We start from the raw sequence: 16,871 nt of genomic DNA on the forward strand, positions 1-16,871 counted from the left end.
TAATTCACTTCTTTCATTAGTAAACTAATAAGAACTCACAAGTCACATGTTCACTTCATATGCAAAAAAGCTGAATAGTTAAATATTTAAGTTTTGGAAGGCCTAATCTATGATATAATTAAATTTAATTTTTGCTTTTGTATGTCCTGAAGTTATAAATTTTCCAAGTTAAGTTACTGACTTTCCCCAGACCTAGTGTAGTGCTAAGAAATTAACTGCAAAAACCTATCTATGGGTTTACATTTTTGAATCTTCAATTAGTTCCACAATAGTTATAATGAATTGTGGGGCTAACAGACTATCTACAATAAATTAAAAGTGATAATGTCTCTCAACTGTTGATGACAAAAAGGTTTTTAACTCGTGTCAATTCAGATTTGGTAGGGACTACCAGAAATACAAACTAAGGGATTCTGAGACTTGGATCAGCAGAAGAAAACCTTTACTTAACTAGGTCTGCCAAGGATGCAGGAGGTGGGACTAGTACCACTTCAAGTGTACTTTAGAAATCTTTTTACATGGTATTTCTCAATAAGGATCAGCAACATCCACATCGCTAGTGTATGTGTCTGGACACCTACCTGAAGCTCCATAGGTACCCCATATTAGCATGTTTAAACCTGAGTTCACATTTCCTCTCAAATATGCTACTCTTTTATCATTACCTATCTCAGTCTATGGCACCTCCATCCCTTAGACCCAAGCCAGAAATCTGTACCTGCCCTTATTTCCTCAAAATGCACATTCAACCTGTTGCCAATTCTATTGCTTCTCCCTTTTCCAAATCCAGTTTTTACACCACATCCACACTGACCTTTGAGGTCCCATAGTTTCAGTCCTGATAGTTATCCCTGGTTAACTGCAAGGGATTAGGTTGATAAGTCAGTCGTCCACCTTCCCTCCTTTATCTTTTCCACTTTTCCCCATCTGATATATACAGAAATGTTACTGTCTGTCTCACCTAATAAGAATGATATTTCTATGAAAGCAAGGACGTAGTTTTGGTAACTGCTGTATAATCAGGGCTTGGCATACAAAAGGTGTTCAATCAATATTTCTTAAATGATTGAATGAACGAGGTAGGTGAGGCATGGATCACACAGGTCTCTCTAGGAGTTAAGGAATGAAGAAGACTTTATCATAATGCCAACTAGGGATTGAAGAAAATAACATGATCAGACCTGGATGTAAGAAAGAATGCTCTAACTTCAGGAAAGAGTAGAAGGAGCCAAAGAGACAAGGAGCAGTTAAGAGGGAGTGATTACAGTATAAGCACTAGAAAAAAGGTGACAGTAACAGACCTAGAGAACAAGCAGTGTGAATAGGAAGAAGTGAATACATTTGAGAGGATACTAAGAATCAACAGACCCTTCATAACTGATAGAAGTGGAAGGAGAGAGGTAAGGAAAAGAATACATATAGGTCTGTTCCTTGGGTGACTGGGTGGATGGTGCCATTTACTGAAGTAGGGAACCCAGAGAGGCACAAGTGGTGGGGAAGGTTTATAAGCTGAGATTGAGGGACTTTTGGAGCATCCAAATGCAAACAGACTGAGAAAGTTGGATAAATGGATCTGAAGATCGGGAGAGATTTGGGTTGGCAGGAGGTTGGGAAAGATCAACATGTATTAGGTGAACTTATGAAATGGTCATTGGCAAACTTTCATATTGTCCAACCCAACAAACAGAAATTTAAGTCTTGAGATATGGTATCACCAGGGACTACTAGTATGTAGTTACTGAGTAGAAGTCTTACGACAAAACCACTTAAAACACTATGATTTAAAGATCAAGTAGAAGAAAAGGAGGATGATAAGGAATGGTAGGAGAAATAGAAAGGAAAAAAGTTTCAATACCATCTTCTAACTTGGGTACCTAGCACCTAGCAAGTGCAAATGCTCCTTGACTTATGATGGAGTTTTGTCCTGATAAACTCATCCTAACTAAAAAATGCATTTAATACACCTAACCTAACAAACATCATAGCTTAGCCTAGCCCAGTGGTTGGCAAACCGTGGCTCGCGAGCCACATGTGGCCTTTGGCCCCTTGAATGTGGCTCTTCCACAAAATACTGACTTCTGGGCATGGGCCACGAAGTTTCAATAGCACTGTACATGCGCACCCGCACGTGGTATTTTGTGGAAGAGCCACACTCAAGGGGCCAAAGAGCCGCATGTGGCTCACGAGCCGCGGTTTGCCAACCACGGGCCTAGCCTACCTTAAACGTGCTCAGATCACAATATCAAAAAAATGCTGGCAACACAGTTCACTGTAGGAGTATCTGTTGTTTACCCTTGTGATCCAGTGCCTGTTTAGGAGTTACAACTTGCTGCCAAGGCCCAGCATCATACGAGAGTATCGTACCTGCATATCACTAGCCTAGGAAAAGATCAAAATTCAAAATTGGAAGTACGATTTCTATTGAATGCTTATTACTTTTGCACCATCGTAAAGTTGAAAAATCACATCAGGGGGCACGATTCCCCAGAATATAATGTTACTGATACTCCTTGGAGATTGTAAAGCAATGGCTCTGACTACCAGAAACCAATAACCGTTGTAATACTTCCTGCATAAGGCTAAGATGATCATAGGTGCCACCAATAGACCTAAAGCTCAAACAGAGTAAGAAGAAAGAGAAAATGGGGTGTGCTGGGGTCCGACCCCAGCAGGTCCAGGGGTCCCCAAAGGTGTGGACGGAGTCGGCAAAGAAGGAATGCCTTTCCTTCCTCTTCTGGTCTGGATCTCCAGCGAAGTTCTGGTTAGGATCTCCAGCCAGGTTCTGTGTCCATGTTCTCTTGCTAGGTTCTCCAGGTTCTCCAGCCAGGTTCTGTAGCCATGTTCCCTCGCTAGGTTCTCCAGCCATGTCTGTCCAGGAACTTTTGCCAGGTTCAGTCACCAGGTTCTAGTCAGGTTCTCTTGCCATGTTCTATCCAGGTTCTGTAGCCAGGTTCTGTCACCAGGTTCTAGTCAGGTTCTCTTGCCATGTTCTATCCAGGTTCTGTAGCCAGGTTCTGTCTCTAGGTTCTCCAGCCAGGTTCTCGCGCTAGGTTCTGTCTCTAGGTTCTGTTGCCAGTTTCTGTCGAGGATCTTTTGCCATGTTCTCTCCAGCAAAGTTCTTCTGTCTCTAGGTTCTGTGTAGGTTCTGTGTCTAGGTTCTGTCTCTAGGTTCTGTGTCCTGTTGTCTTGTTACATCTGTATTTATACCAGTTGATTCCAATCCTATCAATCTCTATTCCAAAGGTTAGGGCGTTTCTTATCTCCATTCCAGGGAGTAAAGATTATGTAGCTTAAGCATGATTGTTCCTAGTTAAAGTGATTAATTACCCGCCTGGCACTTAGTTAAGGGGTTTTATTCCCTCCCTAACTTCAGGGGAAAATCCCTACCTGGGGAAACAACCTTTCTCAGAGAGGTGACCTTGGTTAAAACACATAGTGCCAAGAAGGTGAGCAAACATATTAAGAACAGTATGCCATATATGCCAGGTCCCTTGAAACAGCAAGGATGGACCGGCTCCCGGCAGGGGTGGGGGGGGGGGGGGGGGGGAGAAAAAGTAAATACAATCTATATATAAAAGCCTAAGTGACCATTTGACCGTTCAACCATTCGACCAGTAGCTACGATGCACACTGACCACCAGGGGGCAGATGCTCAACACACAGGTATGGAAACATGGAACAGACTAATGAATCTCAGAGAAAAGGGGGGAGGGGAGAGGGCGGGAAGAGATTAACCAAAGATCTTATGTGCATACTAGAGGCCCGGTGCACGAATTCATGCACCAGTGGGGTCCCTCGGCCTGGCCTAAAGGGATCGGGCTGAAACCGGCAGTCCGACATCCCCTGAGGGGTCCCAGATTGCAAGAGGGTGCAGGCCAGGCTGAGGGACCCCACCAGTGCATGAATCCGTGCACCGGGCCTCTAGTAAGAAAAATAAAGAAGAACCTATGGAAAAGGGGTAGAGCCAATGCTCTCAGATGATCTTTAGTGTTTCCCAGTTCAACTTATTTCTCTCTTGACTGCAAGTAAGTATTCTTGCCCACTGATCTCATAGACTTCTTGTGAAAAGCAAATTAAATCATGCAAGCAAAAGCGCTTGATCAAGATGAACTTGACCTACACAAATGTGAACAGTAATTGTTAATAAAATAGGCTCTCTACTCATTTTGTGTAACTTTGGACTGCTTTACCTAAAGACTTTTGGAAAAATGACTATATATGAATTTAATTACTCTGCACATTTTTACCGTGCTTTACCGTTCACCAGCACTTTAAACCCTCTATCTTGTTCCTTCATTGTCAAGAGTTACTATTCTTCTCCACCATTTACAGAGGCCCTATTATTAGACTGGACCATATGAAATCGCCACTTTATAGGTAAAAAATGCTCTAAGATTGAAAATTTCACATAGTTCAACCTAACAGAGCTCTAATAAAGTTGTTCATAGTTACAAGCAACACAGCTGGCGGAGTTTGGAACGGATTTTTTTTGATTCCTCATAGGCCTCTTCCATTACTAAAAGGAGACTCTGGAAGCACTTTTTTTTTTTTTTTTTTAATGGCATGTATCAATTTCTTCTCAGAAGGCAAGGAATGGAAGGGCGCGACCGCTCAGTCTGGACATTGCTGTTTAAAAACTACATTGGCCTGTTATGCAGGAATCGGGAATCAGTATTAAGTGCTGACTCCTCGCTGGGTCCTCACAATACCATCCCTAAGAGTAACGGGACGGTAAAGAGCACGTTTACAGAACACCTATCACATGCAAAAATGTACCCCGTGATTATTTTATTGGCTCCTCGCAATAACCGCATGCAGTACGGCTCATGACTGTCAGTTTACACATGGGCTGTCAGAGGATGTGATGAGCTAAACCTCGGGTCCCAGGCCACACTGTAGTAACGGGAAGGGCCGGCAATGCAGAAGAAACCCAGAGCTGTCCCGCGCAGGCGCAGTCCTACCCGTGCCTCAAAGCCCAGCTGTCTCTCGGAAGTGTTCCACAGCCAAGCCTTTCAGCGGTTCTCAACCTGTGGGCCGCGACCACTTTGGCGATCGAACAACCCTTTCACAGGGGTCGCCTAAAACCATCCTGCAGATCAGATATTTACATTACGATTCATAACAGTAGCAACATTACAGTTATGAAGTAGCAACGAAAATAATTTTATGGTTGGGTCACAACATGAAGAACTGTATTTAAAGGGCCAGAAGGTTGAGAACCACTGGGTGGAAAAGTAAACCTGTGGCCAGGGGGAATGAGACGGCACGCCCAAGGTCACAGGCTGGCAGATACTAGAACAGGGGTCCCAGAGCGCAGGGCCCCTCCCGGGCCGCCCGGGTTCTAGTTACTGTCAGGCGGGGGCAAAGGGCGAATTATGGCGAGATTCTGAGGCGCGGGTAATGGAAGGACTCTAACTGCAATGTGCTAGGCGAAGCCAGCATGCTCACAGCATCCCGGTAAAATGTGAAAGAGCGTCCGACACGAGCCCGAGCCCCCGGTACCTGGCCGTGGGGCGCAGGAGCAGCCGGCCGGCGGGATGGGCGCGGCCCTTCTCCTGCTCCGGGACACCCCGTGCACACGGGGGTTCTTCCGCTCCCCTGGCCCCTAACACACCCGCGGCCTCTCCAAGGCACTCTCCGCGCATCCGCGTCCCTCTGCGTCCCTGCGGGACCCTGTCTCTACGCCTCACCCTGGCTGTGCCGCCGCTGCCACCACGTCCCCTTCGATATCCACATCCGCCTCCTCCGCCGCCATGATGGGGTCTGACCCCATCCGTCCTCCCGGGAGATCCCGCGAGAGGTGGGCAGCTGGGGGGCAGGCCCCGTGCGTCACGGGGCGGGGCGGCATCCTGGGGGCGGGCCCCGTGCGTCACGGGGTGGGGCGGCAGCCTGGGGACGGGCCCCGTGCGTCACGAGGTGGGGCGGGAGCCTGGGGGCGGGCCCCGTGCGTCACGGGGCGGGGCGGCAGCCTGGGGGCGGGCCCCGTGCGTCACGGGGTGGAGCGGAAGCCTGGTCCCGCCCCTCCTGAACTTGCCCTTCCGGAACTGAGCTTGGTCCTTTAGACTTTCTTTGATGTTTAAAGACCTTCGGAAGTGGTTCAGGCTTGGGTTTTGGAGAGATTATGTTTTTGGGCAAATTCCTTGGCCCCTCACGTCTCTCATTTTAGTAAATATCCTTCTGAAGTTCTGAAAAGGTCAAGTCAGACCTGCTTTGAACTGTGAAAGCTGCTACAGTGAAGGATGCTCACCTGCTGGTTCCCTCCCTTCCTTTATTATTATTATTATTATTTTTTAAAGATCATTCAGCACTTATGTGAAATGCTGAATAATTTCTTTAAAATTAAAAAACCAAGTGAGACTCTAACATGATTACATATTTTATTTTGTAGAGATATTTACAATTAATTAAGAAGTTACTCTCATGACCATTGATCTTTGCAATAACCTGGTGAGGTAGGTGGGACTGGAATCAGCAGTTACACATTACAGATGGGAAACGGAGGCTCAGAAAGCTGAAATGATTGTCAAAGGATACACAGCTGCTACTCAGAGAAAAAGCTGGGATCAGAATCCAGGGTGGGGTTTTTTGTTGTTATTTGTTTGTTTGTTTATTTATTTTACTCTTTACAGAGTGCTTCTACAAATTATGCTGTTAGGAAAGATAAACACCATTTCTCTCAAAGAACTTACGTCCTCTCAAGAAATTGGATATTGGCCTTATGTATTCTTCTACTTTAGCATTTCTCACTCACATTATTGTAACTTCACTTGTCTGCCTCTACCACAGGACTATGAATTCTTCAAAGACAAAGTTTGTATCTACTAGTCTTTGTACTACTAACATTCAACATGGTGTCTGACGCATAGTAGGTGCTCAATAAATATTAAACTGATGAATGAATAAATCAATTAATGGAATGAATAGACTTCCCATACTACTATCACTTTGTTCCATCTCACATTTGTCTTGGCTCAGGGCATTAGATTAGCTGGACTATGAATATGATGGCAGAAGATGGAGAGAAAGATTTGTAACAAAGGAGATCCACAGCTCAGAAACTGAATACTGTTCCACCCCTTATGTCACCTTGGGAGTACTATTTCTGTTGTTAAAGGGCTTATCCAATGACCAGTCCCAATGGTAACTGGAATGCCTGGCACGGAGTAGGTATTCTAAAATATTTGTTGAATTTAGTTTAAAGCAAGATGTACATGTCCAGGTAGTCAAAAGAAAATACAGAATAGAGATGTGTTTCTTTTTTTTTCTTTTTTTATCCCCCCGCCCTAGACAGTCCCCTTAGCCTCCCCTATCCCCCAGTGTCTTATGTCCATTGGTTATGCTTATATGCATGCATACAAGTCCTTTAGTTGATCTCTTACCCCCCTACCTCCTGCCCCCCAACCCTCCCCGGCCTTCCCGCTGCAGTTTGACAATCTGTTTGAGGCAGCTCTGTCTCTGTATCTATTATTGTTCAAAAGTTTATAATGGTCTCTATTATCCATGAATGAGTGAGATCATGCGGTATTTTTCCTTCATTGACTGGCTTATTTCACATAGCATAATGCTCTCCAGTTCCATCCATGCCGTTGCAAATGGTAAGAGTTCCTTCCTTTTTAGAGCAGCATAGTATTCCATCGTGTAGATGTACCACTGTTTTCTAATCCATTCATCTACTGATGGGCACTTAGGCTGTTTCCAGATCTTAGCTATGGTGAATTGTGCTGCTATGAACATAGGGGTGCATATATCCTTTCTGATTGGTGTTTCTGGTTTCTTGGGATATATTCCTAGAAGTGGGATCACAGGGTCAAATGGGAGTTCCATTTTTAGTTTTTTAAGGAAACTCCATACTGTCTTCCATAGTGGCTGCACCAGTCTGCATTCCCACCAGCAGTGCACGAGTGTTCCTTCTTCTCCACATCCTCTCCAGCACTTGTCGTTTGTTGATTTGTTGATGATAGCCAGTCTGACAGGTGTGAGATGGTACCTCATTGTAGTTTTGATTTGCATCTCTCGGATGATTAGTGACTTTGAGCATGTTTTCATAGGTCTCTTGGCTTTCTGAATGTCCTCTTTTGAAAGGTGTCTATTTAGGTCCTTTGCCCATTTTTTGATTGGATTGTTTATCTTCCTTTTGTTAAGTTGTATGAGTTCCCTATAAATTTTGGAGATTAGGCCCTTATCAGATATGACATTGGCAAATATGTTTAGAATAGAGATGTGTTTCATTGATCTTTATGTAACAGGCTGGGATGGAAACTCTGGTAGTACCATCTGGATACATGTGATAGCAAATGCCTCCTATCCATAACACAAAATACTATGTGAACAATTGCTCTTGCAACACTGCACTGAAGGCTTTCTGGCCCAGTGCCAGGCATCAGTAGCACTAAAATATATGTGGAAGGAAGGAGAGGTCTGCACAGAATTCAAATATTCCCCAAGGCTGTTGGAGTAGTCTGAAGCCTCCCCATACCTACTCTACCCACACGATGCCCCTGGTTAGTTGGCTTTATGTGAAATCCTATATAATAAGAGGCTTTATGCAAATTGTCCATTCCATTGGGCAACCACCTGTGGCCCCTCCCCCCGGCTGGCCCAGTCCAATTGACTCCGATCGGCCCAGACCCCACCTGTGCACGAACTCGTGCACTGGGCCTCTAGTAGGCTTATAAGTGTCAAGACTCAATCTCACCTGCAGGATGGGACTATAACCTCACAGTTAGGTGAACTGCTGAGGCCTGATCTATTTAAAATCTTCTGTTTTAGAGTTCTGCAACTCTGTAACCCATTTAAAGATTCATTTTCTCACCAAGCAGGTTGGAAGCAGAATTCAGAATTCATATTTCACAATTACCTGTACTCCTACTGTGCTCAGTACTGAGGAAATGGCATTGAGCAAGACAAACTCAGTCTCTGCCCTCATCAAGTCTATTAAATATGTAATTTCAAGACAATATGGTAATTTCTATGATAGAGAAGTTACAGTCTGTTGTAGGATCACAAAGGAAGAGCACTTATCCCAGAATGAACCCACTTCTGTGCCACATTTTTTGAGGATGATATTGATCAGTCAAAATTTGAGAGCAATGCTCTAGACCAGCCGTGGGCAAACTATGGCCCGCGGGCCGGATCCGGCCCGTTTGAAATGAATAAAACTAAAAAAAAAAAAAAAAAGACCATACCCTTTTATGTAATGATGTTTACTTTGAATTTATATTAGTTCACACAAACACTCCATCCATGCTTTTGTTCCGGCCCTCCGGTCCAGTTTAAGAACCCATTGTAGCCCTCGAGTCAAAAAGTTTGCCCACCCCTGCTAGACTCTAGGGAATACAGAATAGAACATATTGTTCTCTAAACTGTAGAAAGAACCAGTGGAAAAATATTGGAAGGAATAGTGCAGTGACTAGTACTCACAAACAGCCAGGAATAATGCCTATTCCCACTGGCCAGACTGGAAAAACCTGATGATTCTTGGGGCATTGGGTAGATAACTGAGAGGGGTATTGTCTAAGTAGTCAAGAATAATTAGCTCTAGGTGGAGCATTGCTCTGGTGCCCTCTATGCAAATCTTAAAGATAAGATCTAAAAGGATAAAACTGTTTGCAGGTTAATTTAACTGTATCTCCACTTCTTCTCCCCTCCTCCGCCCCCCCCCCCCCCCCCCCCGCCAAATAATATTTATAGGAGCCCTAGCTGGCTTGGCTCAGTGGATAGAGCATCAGCCTGCGGACTGAAAGGTCCCAGGTTCGATTCTGGCCAAGGGCACATGCCTGGGTTGTGGGCTCGATCCCCAGTAGGGGGTGTGCAGGAGGCAGCCAATCAATGATTCTCTCTCATCATTGATATTTCTATCTCTCTCTCCTTCTCCCTTCCTCTCTGAAATAAATAAATATATTTTAAAAAATAAAAAAATAAAGAATATAGGAATACAAAAATATCCAGCACCCAACAAGACAAAGTTCACAATGTTTGACGTCCAATTACTAGTCATGCAAAGAAATAGGAAGATATGGCACATGATAAGGAAAATAAATGAATAAATTGAAACCCACCTACTACTGACACCGATGTGAAAATTAAACCACTAAAACAGTTATTATAACTGTATTCTATGTGTTCAAAAAGTTAAGTAGAAACATGGAAAATATAAAGAGAATGTAACTAAACTAAATATCTACAAATAAAAACTACAACGCCTGCAATGAAAAACACACTGGGTTGGATTAATGGAAAATTAGAGAGTGCAGAAGAAAGGATTTGTGAACTTAAACACATAAAAGAACTAACCAAAATAAAACACACAGAAAAAAATAAGAGAGAAACAAAAAAATCAATGAGCTGTAGGACATCTCCAAGCTTCCTAATATATGGACAAATGGAGTTCTGAAAAGTGGAGAATAGGCATCAGGAAAAATATTAGAAGAAATAGTGATTAAAAAACTATAAATGTATAGATCCAAGAAACTCAAAGAACCCTAGACAGAAGAAACATAAAGAAACATCCCAAGGCCCATTATAGTTGCTCAAAAATGGTAATAAGAGGGAAACTCTCCAGAGAATAAAGGCATGTTGGCTACAGAGAAAAAAGATAAGAGTGACAACGATCTTGTTGGAAACAATGGAAGCAAGAGGATGTTAAATCAATATCTGAGTGACTAAAAGAAAAAGAAAATCAGTCAAGTTAGAGAATTGTATACCTAGTAAAAATATCTTTCAAAAATGAAACCCAAATAATGTCTTTTTAAAATACAAAATCTGAAGAACTCATTACCAACCTATTTTTACTATAAGAAATGTTAATGGACATCCTTCAGGCACAGGGAAATATCAGATGGTAATCTGGATCTGCATAAAAGAAGGAAGAGCACAGGGAATGGTAACTACGTGGTAAAATGATAAGGCTTTTTCTTAGCATTTAAATCTCTTTGAATGAGAATTGACTGTTTAAGCAAAAGTGTGTGAGCTCTACTTGGAAACAGCCTATGTGCCCATCAGCAGATGAGTGGATAAAAAGTTGCGGTACAGTTACACAATGAAATATTATGTGGCAATAAAAAAGAAAGAGCTCTTACCATTTGCAACAGCAAGGATGGACCTGGAGAGCATTTTGCAGAGCAAAACAAGCCAGTCAGAGAAAGATAAGTATCACATGATCTCACTCATATGTGAAATCTAATGAACCAAATAAACTAATGATCAAAAATAGACCCAGCCTTAGCTGGTTTGGCTCAGCGAATAGAGCAATGACCTGTGGACTCAAGGGTCCCAGATTTGATTCCGGTTAAGGGCACAGGCCCAGGTTGTGGGCTCAATCCCCAGTGGGGAGCATGCAGGAGTCAGCCAATCAATGATTCTCTCTCATCATTGATGTTTCTCTCTCTCTCTCTCTCTCTCTCTCTCTCTCTCTCTCTCTCTCTCTTCTTCCTCCCTGAAATCAATAAAAATATATATATTTTTAAAAGTAGACCCAGTGTTATAGAAGCATGAACAGACTGTTGAACCTTCAGAGGGAAGGCAAGGGCAGGTAGGTGGGAAAAGATTAACCAATGACCTTGTATGCATATATGCATAACCCATGGACACAGACAATGAGGTGGTAAGGGCCTAGGGTGGGGGGTGCGGGGAGGATGGGAGCCGGCTGGAAGAGTTTAATGAGGAGAAAAGAAGGACCTATGTAATACTTTCAAAAACAAAAATTTTTTTAAAAAGAAAAAAAAAGTGTGTGAGCTTTATAACATGTGTATAAGTTAAATGTATAACAACAATAATATAAAGTCCAGAAATGGAGAAATCCTATATAATAAAAGCCTAATATGCTAAGTGTCTGATTGTCCGGCCATCCATTCAACCAACCAAAGTGTAATATGCTAATGTTATGCTAAGGCCACTCAACTGCTTGCTTTGATGTGCACTGACCACCAGGGAGCAGACAGTTGACCAGTTGACCAGCTGCTATGACATGCACTGACCACCAGGGGGCAGATGCTCTGACCGTTAGGTTAGCTTGCTGCTGGGGTCCGGCCAATCAGGACTGAGCGAGATGGGCCAGACGCGCCTTGGACGCCCCCCCCCCCCCCATGATCCCTCCCCAGCTGACCAACCTCCCACGTCCCTCCCCAGCCCCAATCATGCACCAGTGGGGTCCCTCGGCCTGGTCTGCTTCCTCTTGCAATCTGGGACCCCTTGGGGGAATGTCAGAGAGCCAATTTTGGCCCAACAGCAGGACAACCAGTTGCAATGACATGGACTGACCACCAGGGGGCAGACACTCAATGTAGGAGCTGCCCCCTGGTGGTCAGTGTGCTCCCACAGGGGGAGTGCCACTCAGCCAGAAGCTGGGCTCATGGCTGGCGAGCGCAACAGTGGTGGCGGGAGCCTCTCCCACCTCTGCGGCAGCGCTAAGAATGTCTGACTGATGGCTTAGGCCCACTCCCTGCGGGCTCCCAGACTGCAAGAGGGCGCAGGCTGGGCTGAGAGACCCCCAAGTCCATGAATTTCATGCACCAGGCCTCTAGTGCAAGTATATTATTGTGAGATTATTATACATATATGAAGTAGTACTTGAATATGTTATCACTATGATATATTAAAGATGTATAATATCAACCCTAAAATAATCACTATAATAACAGAAAAAAGTTTGAATGTTAACAATTAAAATGTATTCATATATTATTTGTACTATTTTCTTAAAAGCAATAAAGGAAGGGTTGCTAACTTGCTAAAGGATATAGAACTAGAAATTGATGGAGCAGGAATTCAAACCAAAGCCAACTTCAAAGCTTGTGTTGTTTTTCCCACACCAGACTGTCCCTCTACTTCATATATTTATCCAATATGAATTTTTTTCAGTTCTTGGGGCTACAGATAATTGACCCTCAAAGATTGTAAATAAAGAACATCAGACTCTTCAGAGTGAAATGGGGAATTCATCTCATCATGGCAGAGATATCCAAGGAAACTTAAAGAAATGGAATGACATTTAGGCCTGAATGAATTCATACACTTAAATTCACCAGTAGTAAATGCTGTTGATACCTTTCCAACCAGTCCAAGGAGAAGGACGGGAGTATTACAGGTTTTCCATTCTAGTGTGAATAGAGAAAGATTCAAATATTTTTCATCCCATCAGCCAGACAGGCCATGATAAGGTAAGTGCCATGAGAGGAGGGAGTTTGTTTTTTTTCATTGCTTTATTCCTATGGCCCATAATGGTGCTGGCTGCATAGCAGGCACTCAACAAACATTTGTTGAATTAATAGTGGCATAAGGCCATGACTAACAGCATGAAGCCGTTACACTGGATACATAGCTAACTCTCCTTGTTCTGATTCCACACTCAGAAAGCAACCTTCAGATTTTGTGAATTATATTCTCACAGAAACAAGTGAATGGACTGATCACACTGGTGTGGGTTTTATAGACGAGGCAGTCACAATTTTCATTGCAAGGAACAATTTGACAGACCGCTGGCCACATCAGTCTTGCAAGCCTTTCAGGTAGTGCTTGTCAACTTCTTGGGGGGGTCTGGCCACTCTGCACATGGAGAGGACAAGCCAGTTTACAGACATTTAAGTGTGCTCCAGGCAGCCTGCTACCCGTCCCAAGCAGTCTTCCCACTGTTGTTCATTCTCACATCACTTCTTGCTAATTTTGTACAAAATGACCACAATTAACTGACATATTGCTACAATTTCTTATTTCAGGTGATCATATTTTTCCCATCAAAATGAACTTTTAGCCAGCACCGGTTTGGCTCGGTGGATAGAGCGTCGGCCTGCGGACTGAGGGGTCCCGGGTTCGATTCCGGTCAAGGGCATGTACCTTGGTTGCGGGCACATCCCCAGTAGGGGGTGTGCAGGAGGCAGCTGATCGATGTTTCTCTCTCATCGATGTTTCTAACTCTCTATCCCTCTCCCTTCCTCTCTGTCGAAAATCAATAAAATATATTTAAAAAAAATGAACTTTCATATTTAATCCTAATCTCTTCCTTTAAAATTTAATTAAGTATTTAAAAATATATCAGACAGATATGGGGAAGAACATTTTATTGTGGCCCTTTTATTTCCTGTAAACTGAATGAATGTCGGAGTAATTTTAGAAAAAGGGAAGGGGAGGAAGATGTGTTACAGACTGAGAGGGTGGACCTGTCACACCCCAGATTTGTGTGAGGCAGGATCTCGTTTGGATCAACGTATATTTACTACAAGAAATATTGAAGAATATTGTTCAGGAAGAAGAAAACGATATCAGATGGAACTCTGGAATTGCATAAAAGAAGGAAGAGCACAGGGAATACTTCCCAGGAATCCTGCAGAGTAAATATTATCACCCCCATTTTAGAGGCGAGAAAATCAAGATTCAGAGAGTTACAGAGGTCACAGAACTGAGTACCAGACCTGGGATTCTAAGCCCAAGTCTTTCTCACTCCATACTTAGTCTGTTACATTTTCATATTACAGCAGAAAGAATAGGGTATTTACCAATACTGTGTGAACTGGTATTTTCTCATTTTGGTTGAAGAATAAATCACGACCACAGTAAATCACAGGAAAAAATAATAATTTCCTCATTTCTTTGAGGTGTGTCAGTCTAGAAATGAGTAGAGAGTATAGTTTGAAGGTTGGAAATTTGTCTTGTGTGTAAAAATTCCATTTTTTCCCACGAACACACTTTATTTCCTTTGTTGATCCTGAAATAGAACTATGAGGAGGTGCCATACCTGTAAATCCTCATGAAGGTTGTTTGAAGACCACTCAGTCAATAAAGCATCAGCCTCATATTTCAACTACATTGTGTTTGAATTCATTGGAGAGACGGCTTATTCATTTTGTTTTTCCCCATTTCTGGTGAAAAAAAAAATCACTGCATTTTTATTGAAAAAGCAAAGTATAATTGCAATATTAATCCATAAAAAGCTGGCATGTTAGCATTCATGCTAATTAGCTCAGATTTGCAAAGTGCTTTAAAAGCAGGAAGTGTCATTCAACTGCTCACTAATGTTATTACTCCGTTATGATCCAAACTGTCAGCTAAATGATTGCCAGGGATCCAAAAGAGCTCCCATTTAAAAAATAAAATGGCCAGTGAGCGGGGAGGAAGGCTACTTTATCTACGTAGAGGTGAGATAATAGATGAATGCAGACACAGACTTATAGGCTACACTTGGCAGGCATTGGATATGGCTTGAATTATTCCAGGAAAGCAAGCTGCATTTTATTTTATTTTCCCTCCCCAATTCCCTGAAATCACATAAGGTAGCTACTGAAAATCTGTTCTCAATATGTTGTAAGGAAAGTCCGCCAATACACTTTTTACATTTTAATTACAGTAATGCTACATCCATCTGACAGTATTCAGAAAGGGAAGGAAAGATGCCAACATTAATGAGCTCCTACTGTGTGCCAGGGCATTTTACATACATTATTTATTTACAGCCCTTTGAGGTAAGGAATTGGTATTTCCATTTACAGATGTAGTAGCCAAGGTCCAGAATACTTAAACAATTTACAAGGAGATGTAGCTTATCATCTTTTCATTACATCATGCAATCTTAGGTTGGGTACTAACAGCATCTTTCAGAATTGCAGTTTTTCTTCTCAGCAACCCCCAGTGGAAGGATTATGCCTCTTTCTCAATAGCTATGGGAGGATGGGTGTGGTTGGGCAGGGTTGGGTCACATGCCATCCCAGAAGCCATGTGGACTGAGATCCACCAGGATTACATGGGATAAAGAGGAGTGGTGGTTCCCCAAGCAAAGTATGTGTTTCCAGGGAGAGGAGAAATGGATGCTGGGTAGGCAAAACAACAGATGCCCACTATTCTGTTCTATGTTGCAATTCCCCTCTGTTCCCTCAAGCCTTTAATACAATCTGTTAACCACTACAGGCTCACGCTAATATTTCATTGGGCAAATTAACTCCACCTCTCTATACTCCTGCTTCTTCATTTGTAAAATGACCTATGAAATAATCTTTTCCAGGGGTAAAATTCTTTGATCATGCTCTTATTCATCTCACAGACATTTATTGAACATTGTTACCAACAAAAGAGGGGGATAAGAGTGTTGGAATTTGCATGGGCTTGTAAATGTTTGGCTGGTTAGTTAAGTGTAAACCACAGAAAAATATTCCCTCTGCCTGGAATCCATACCTCACCTCCCATTCTCAGACTGTCCACATTCTCAGGGCCTCCCTCCCTCCATCCTTCCCTCCCTTTAAAAGGGCTGTCTCTAATTTAGCTCTAACCTACTGTTGCCATTTTAGAATTCTGGCTCCAAGTTGCCAGATCTTATAATTTTTCCTTTAAGAGAAGCCAGAAATCAATATTTAATTTGTGAAAACCAATTCAAAATTTTAAAACACACTATTGAACCCAAACAAACACTTATGTGAGCTCCATCTGACCTACAGTTTGTAACTGTTGTCCTAAATCCTTCTCCCAGATCACATAGGATGCTTCCATGTACTTATTTTTTCACATTTTTCTATCCCACTACAAAGCTTCATAAGGGCATGGAATATGCTTCCGTTCTTTATATCCACAGCATCTAGCACAATGCCTGTTGCATAGAAAACACTTGATAATTGTTTTGTTTTTTTAAAAATATATTTTATTGATTTTTTACAGAGAGGAAGGGAGAGAGATAGAGAGTTAGAAACATCGATGAGAGAGAAACATCAATCAGCTGCCTCCTGCACATCTCCTAATGGGGATGTGCCCGCAACCCAGGTACATGCTCTTGACCGGAATCGAACCTGGGACCTTTCAGTCCGCAAGCCGACGCTCTATCCACTGAGCCAAACCGGTTTCGGTGATAATTGTTGAATGAATGAGCAAATTAACTGGGAAGTATAAGTCCAAAA

At 42.8% G+C, this 16,871-nt stretch overlaps 1 protein-coding gene across 7 annotated transcripts in view; it reads right to left on the reverse strand.

Annotated features, from left to right (window-relative positions):
* The window catches only part of MYSM1 (Myb like, SWIRM and MPN domains 1), a 43,537-nt gene extending 37,714 nt beyond the window's left edge, over window positions 1–5,823 (reverse strand). For 6 of the 7 annotated variants that reach the window (XM_036348658.1, XM_036348662.1, XM_036348659.1 and 3 more), the window contains exon 1: window positions 5,503–5,684. In XM_036348658.1, the coding sequence (XP_036204551.1) occupies window positions 5,503–5,645 (143 nt within the window). In that variant the 5' untranslated portion in view covers window positions 5,646–5,684. The other variant, XM_036348660.1, reaches the window with a different exon arrangement.
* Window positions 5,824–16,871: the final 11,048 nt, after the last annotated feature.

The sequence above is a fragment of the Myotis myotis genome, unplaced genomic scaffold, assembly GCF_014108235.1.
Source record: "Myotis myotis isolate mMyoMyo1 unplaced genomic scaffold, mMyoMyo1.p scaffold_m19_p_2, whole genome shotgun sequence".
In the NCBI taxonomy this organism is placed as follows: Eukaryota; Metazoa; Chordata; class Mammalia; order Chiroptera; family Vespertilionidae; genus Myotis; species Myotis myotis.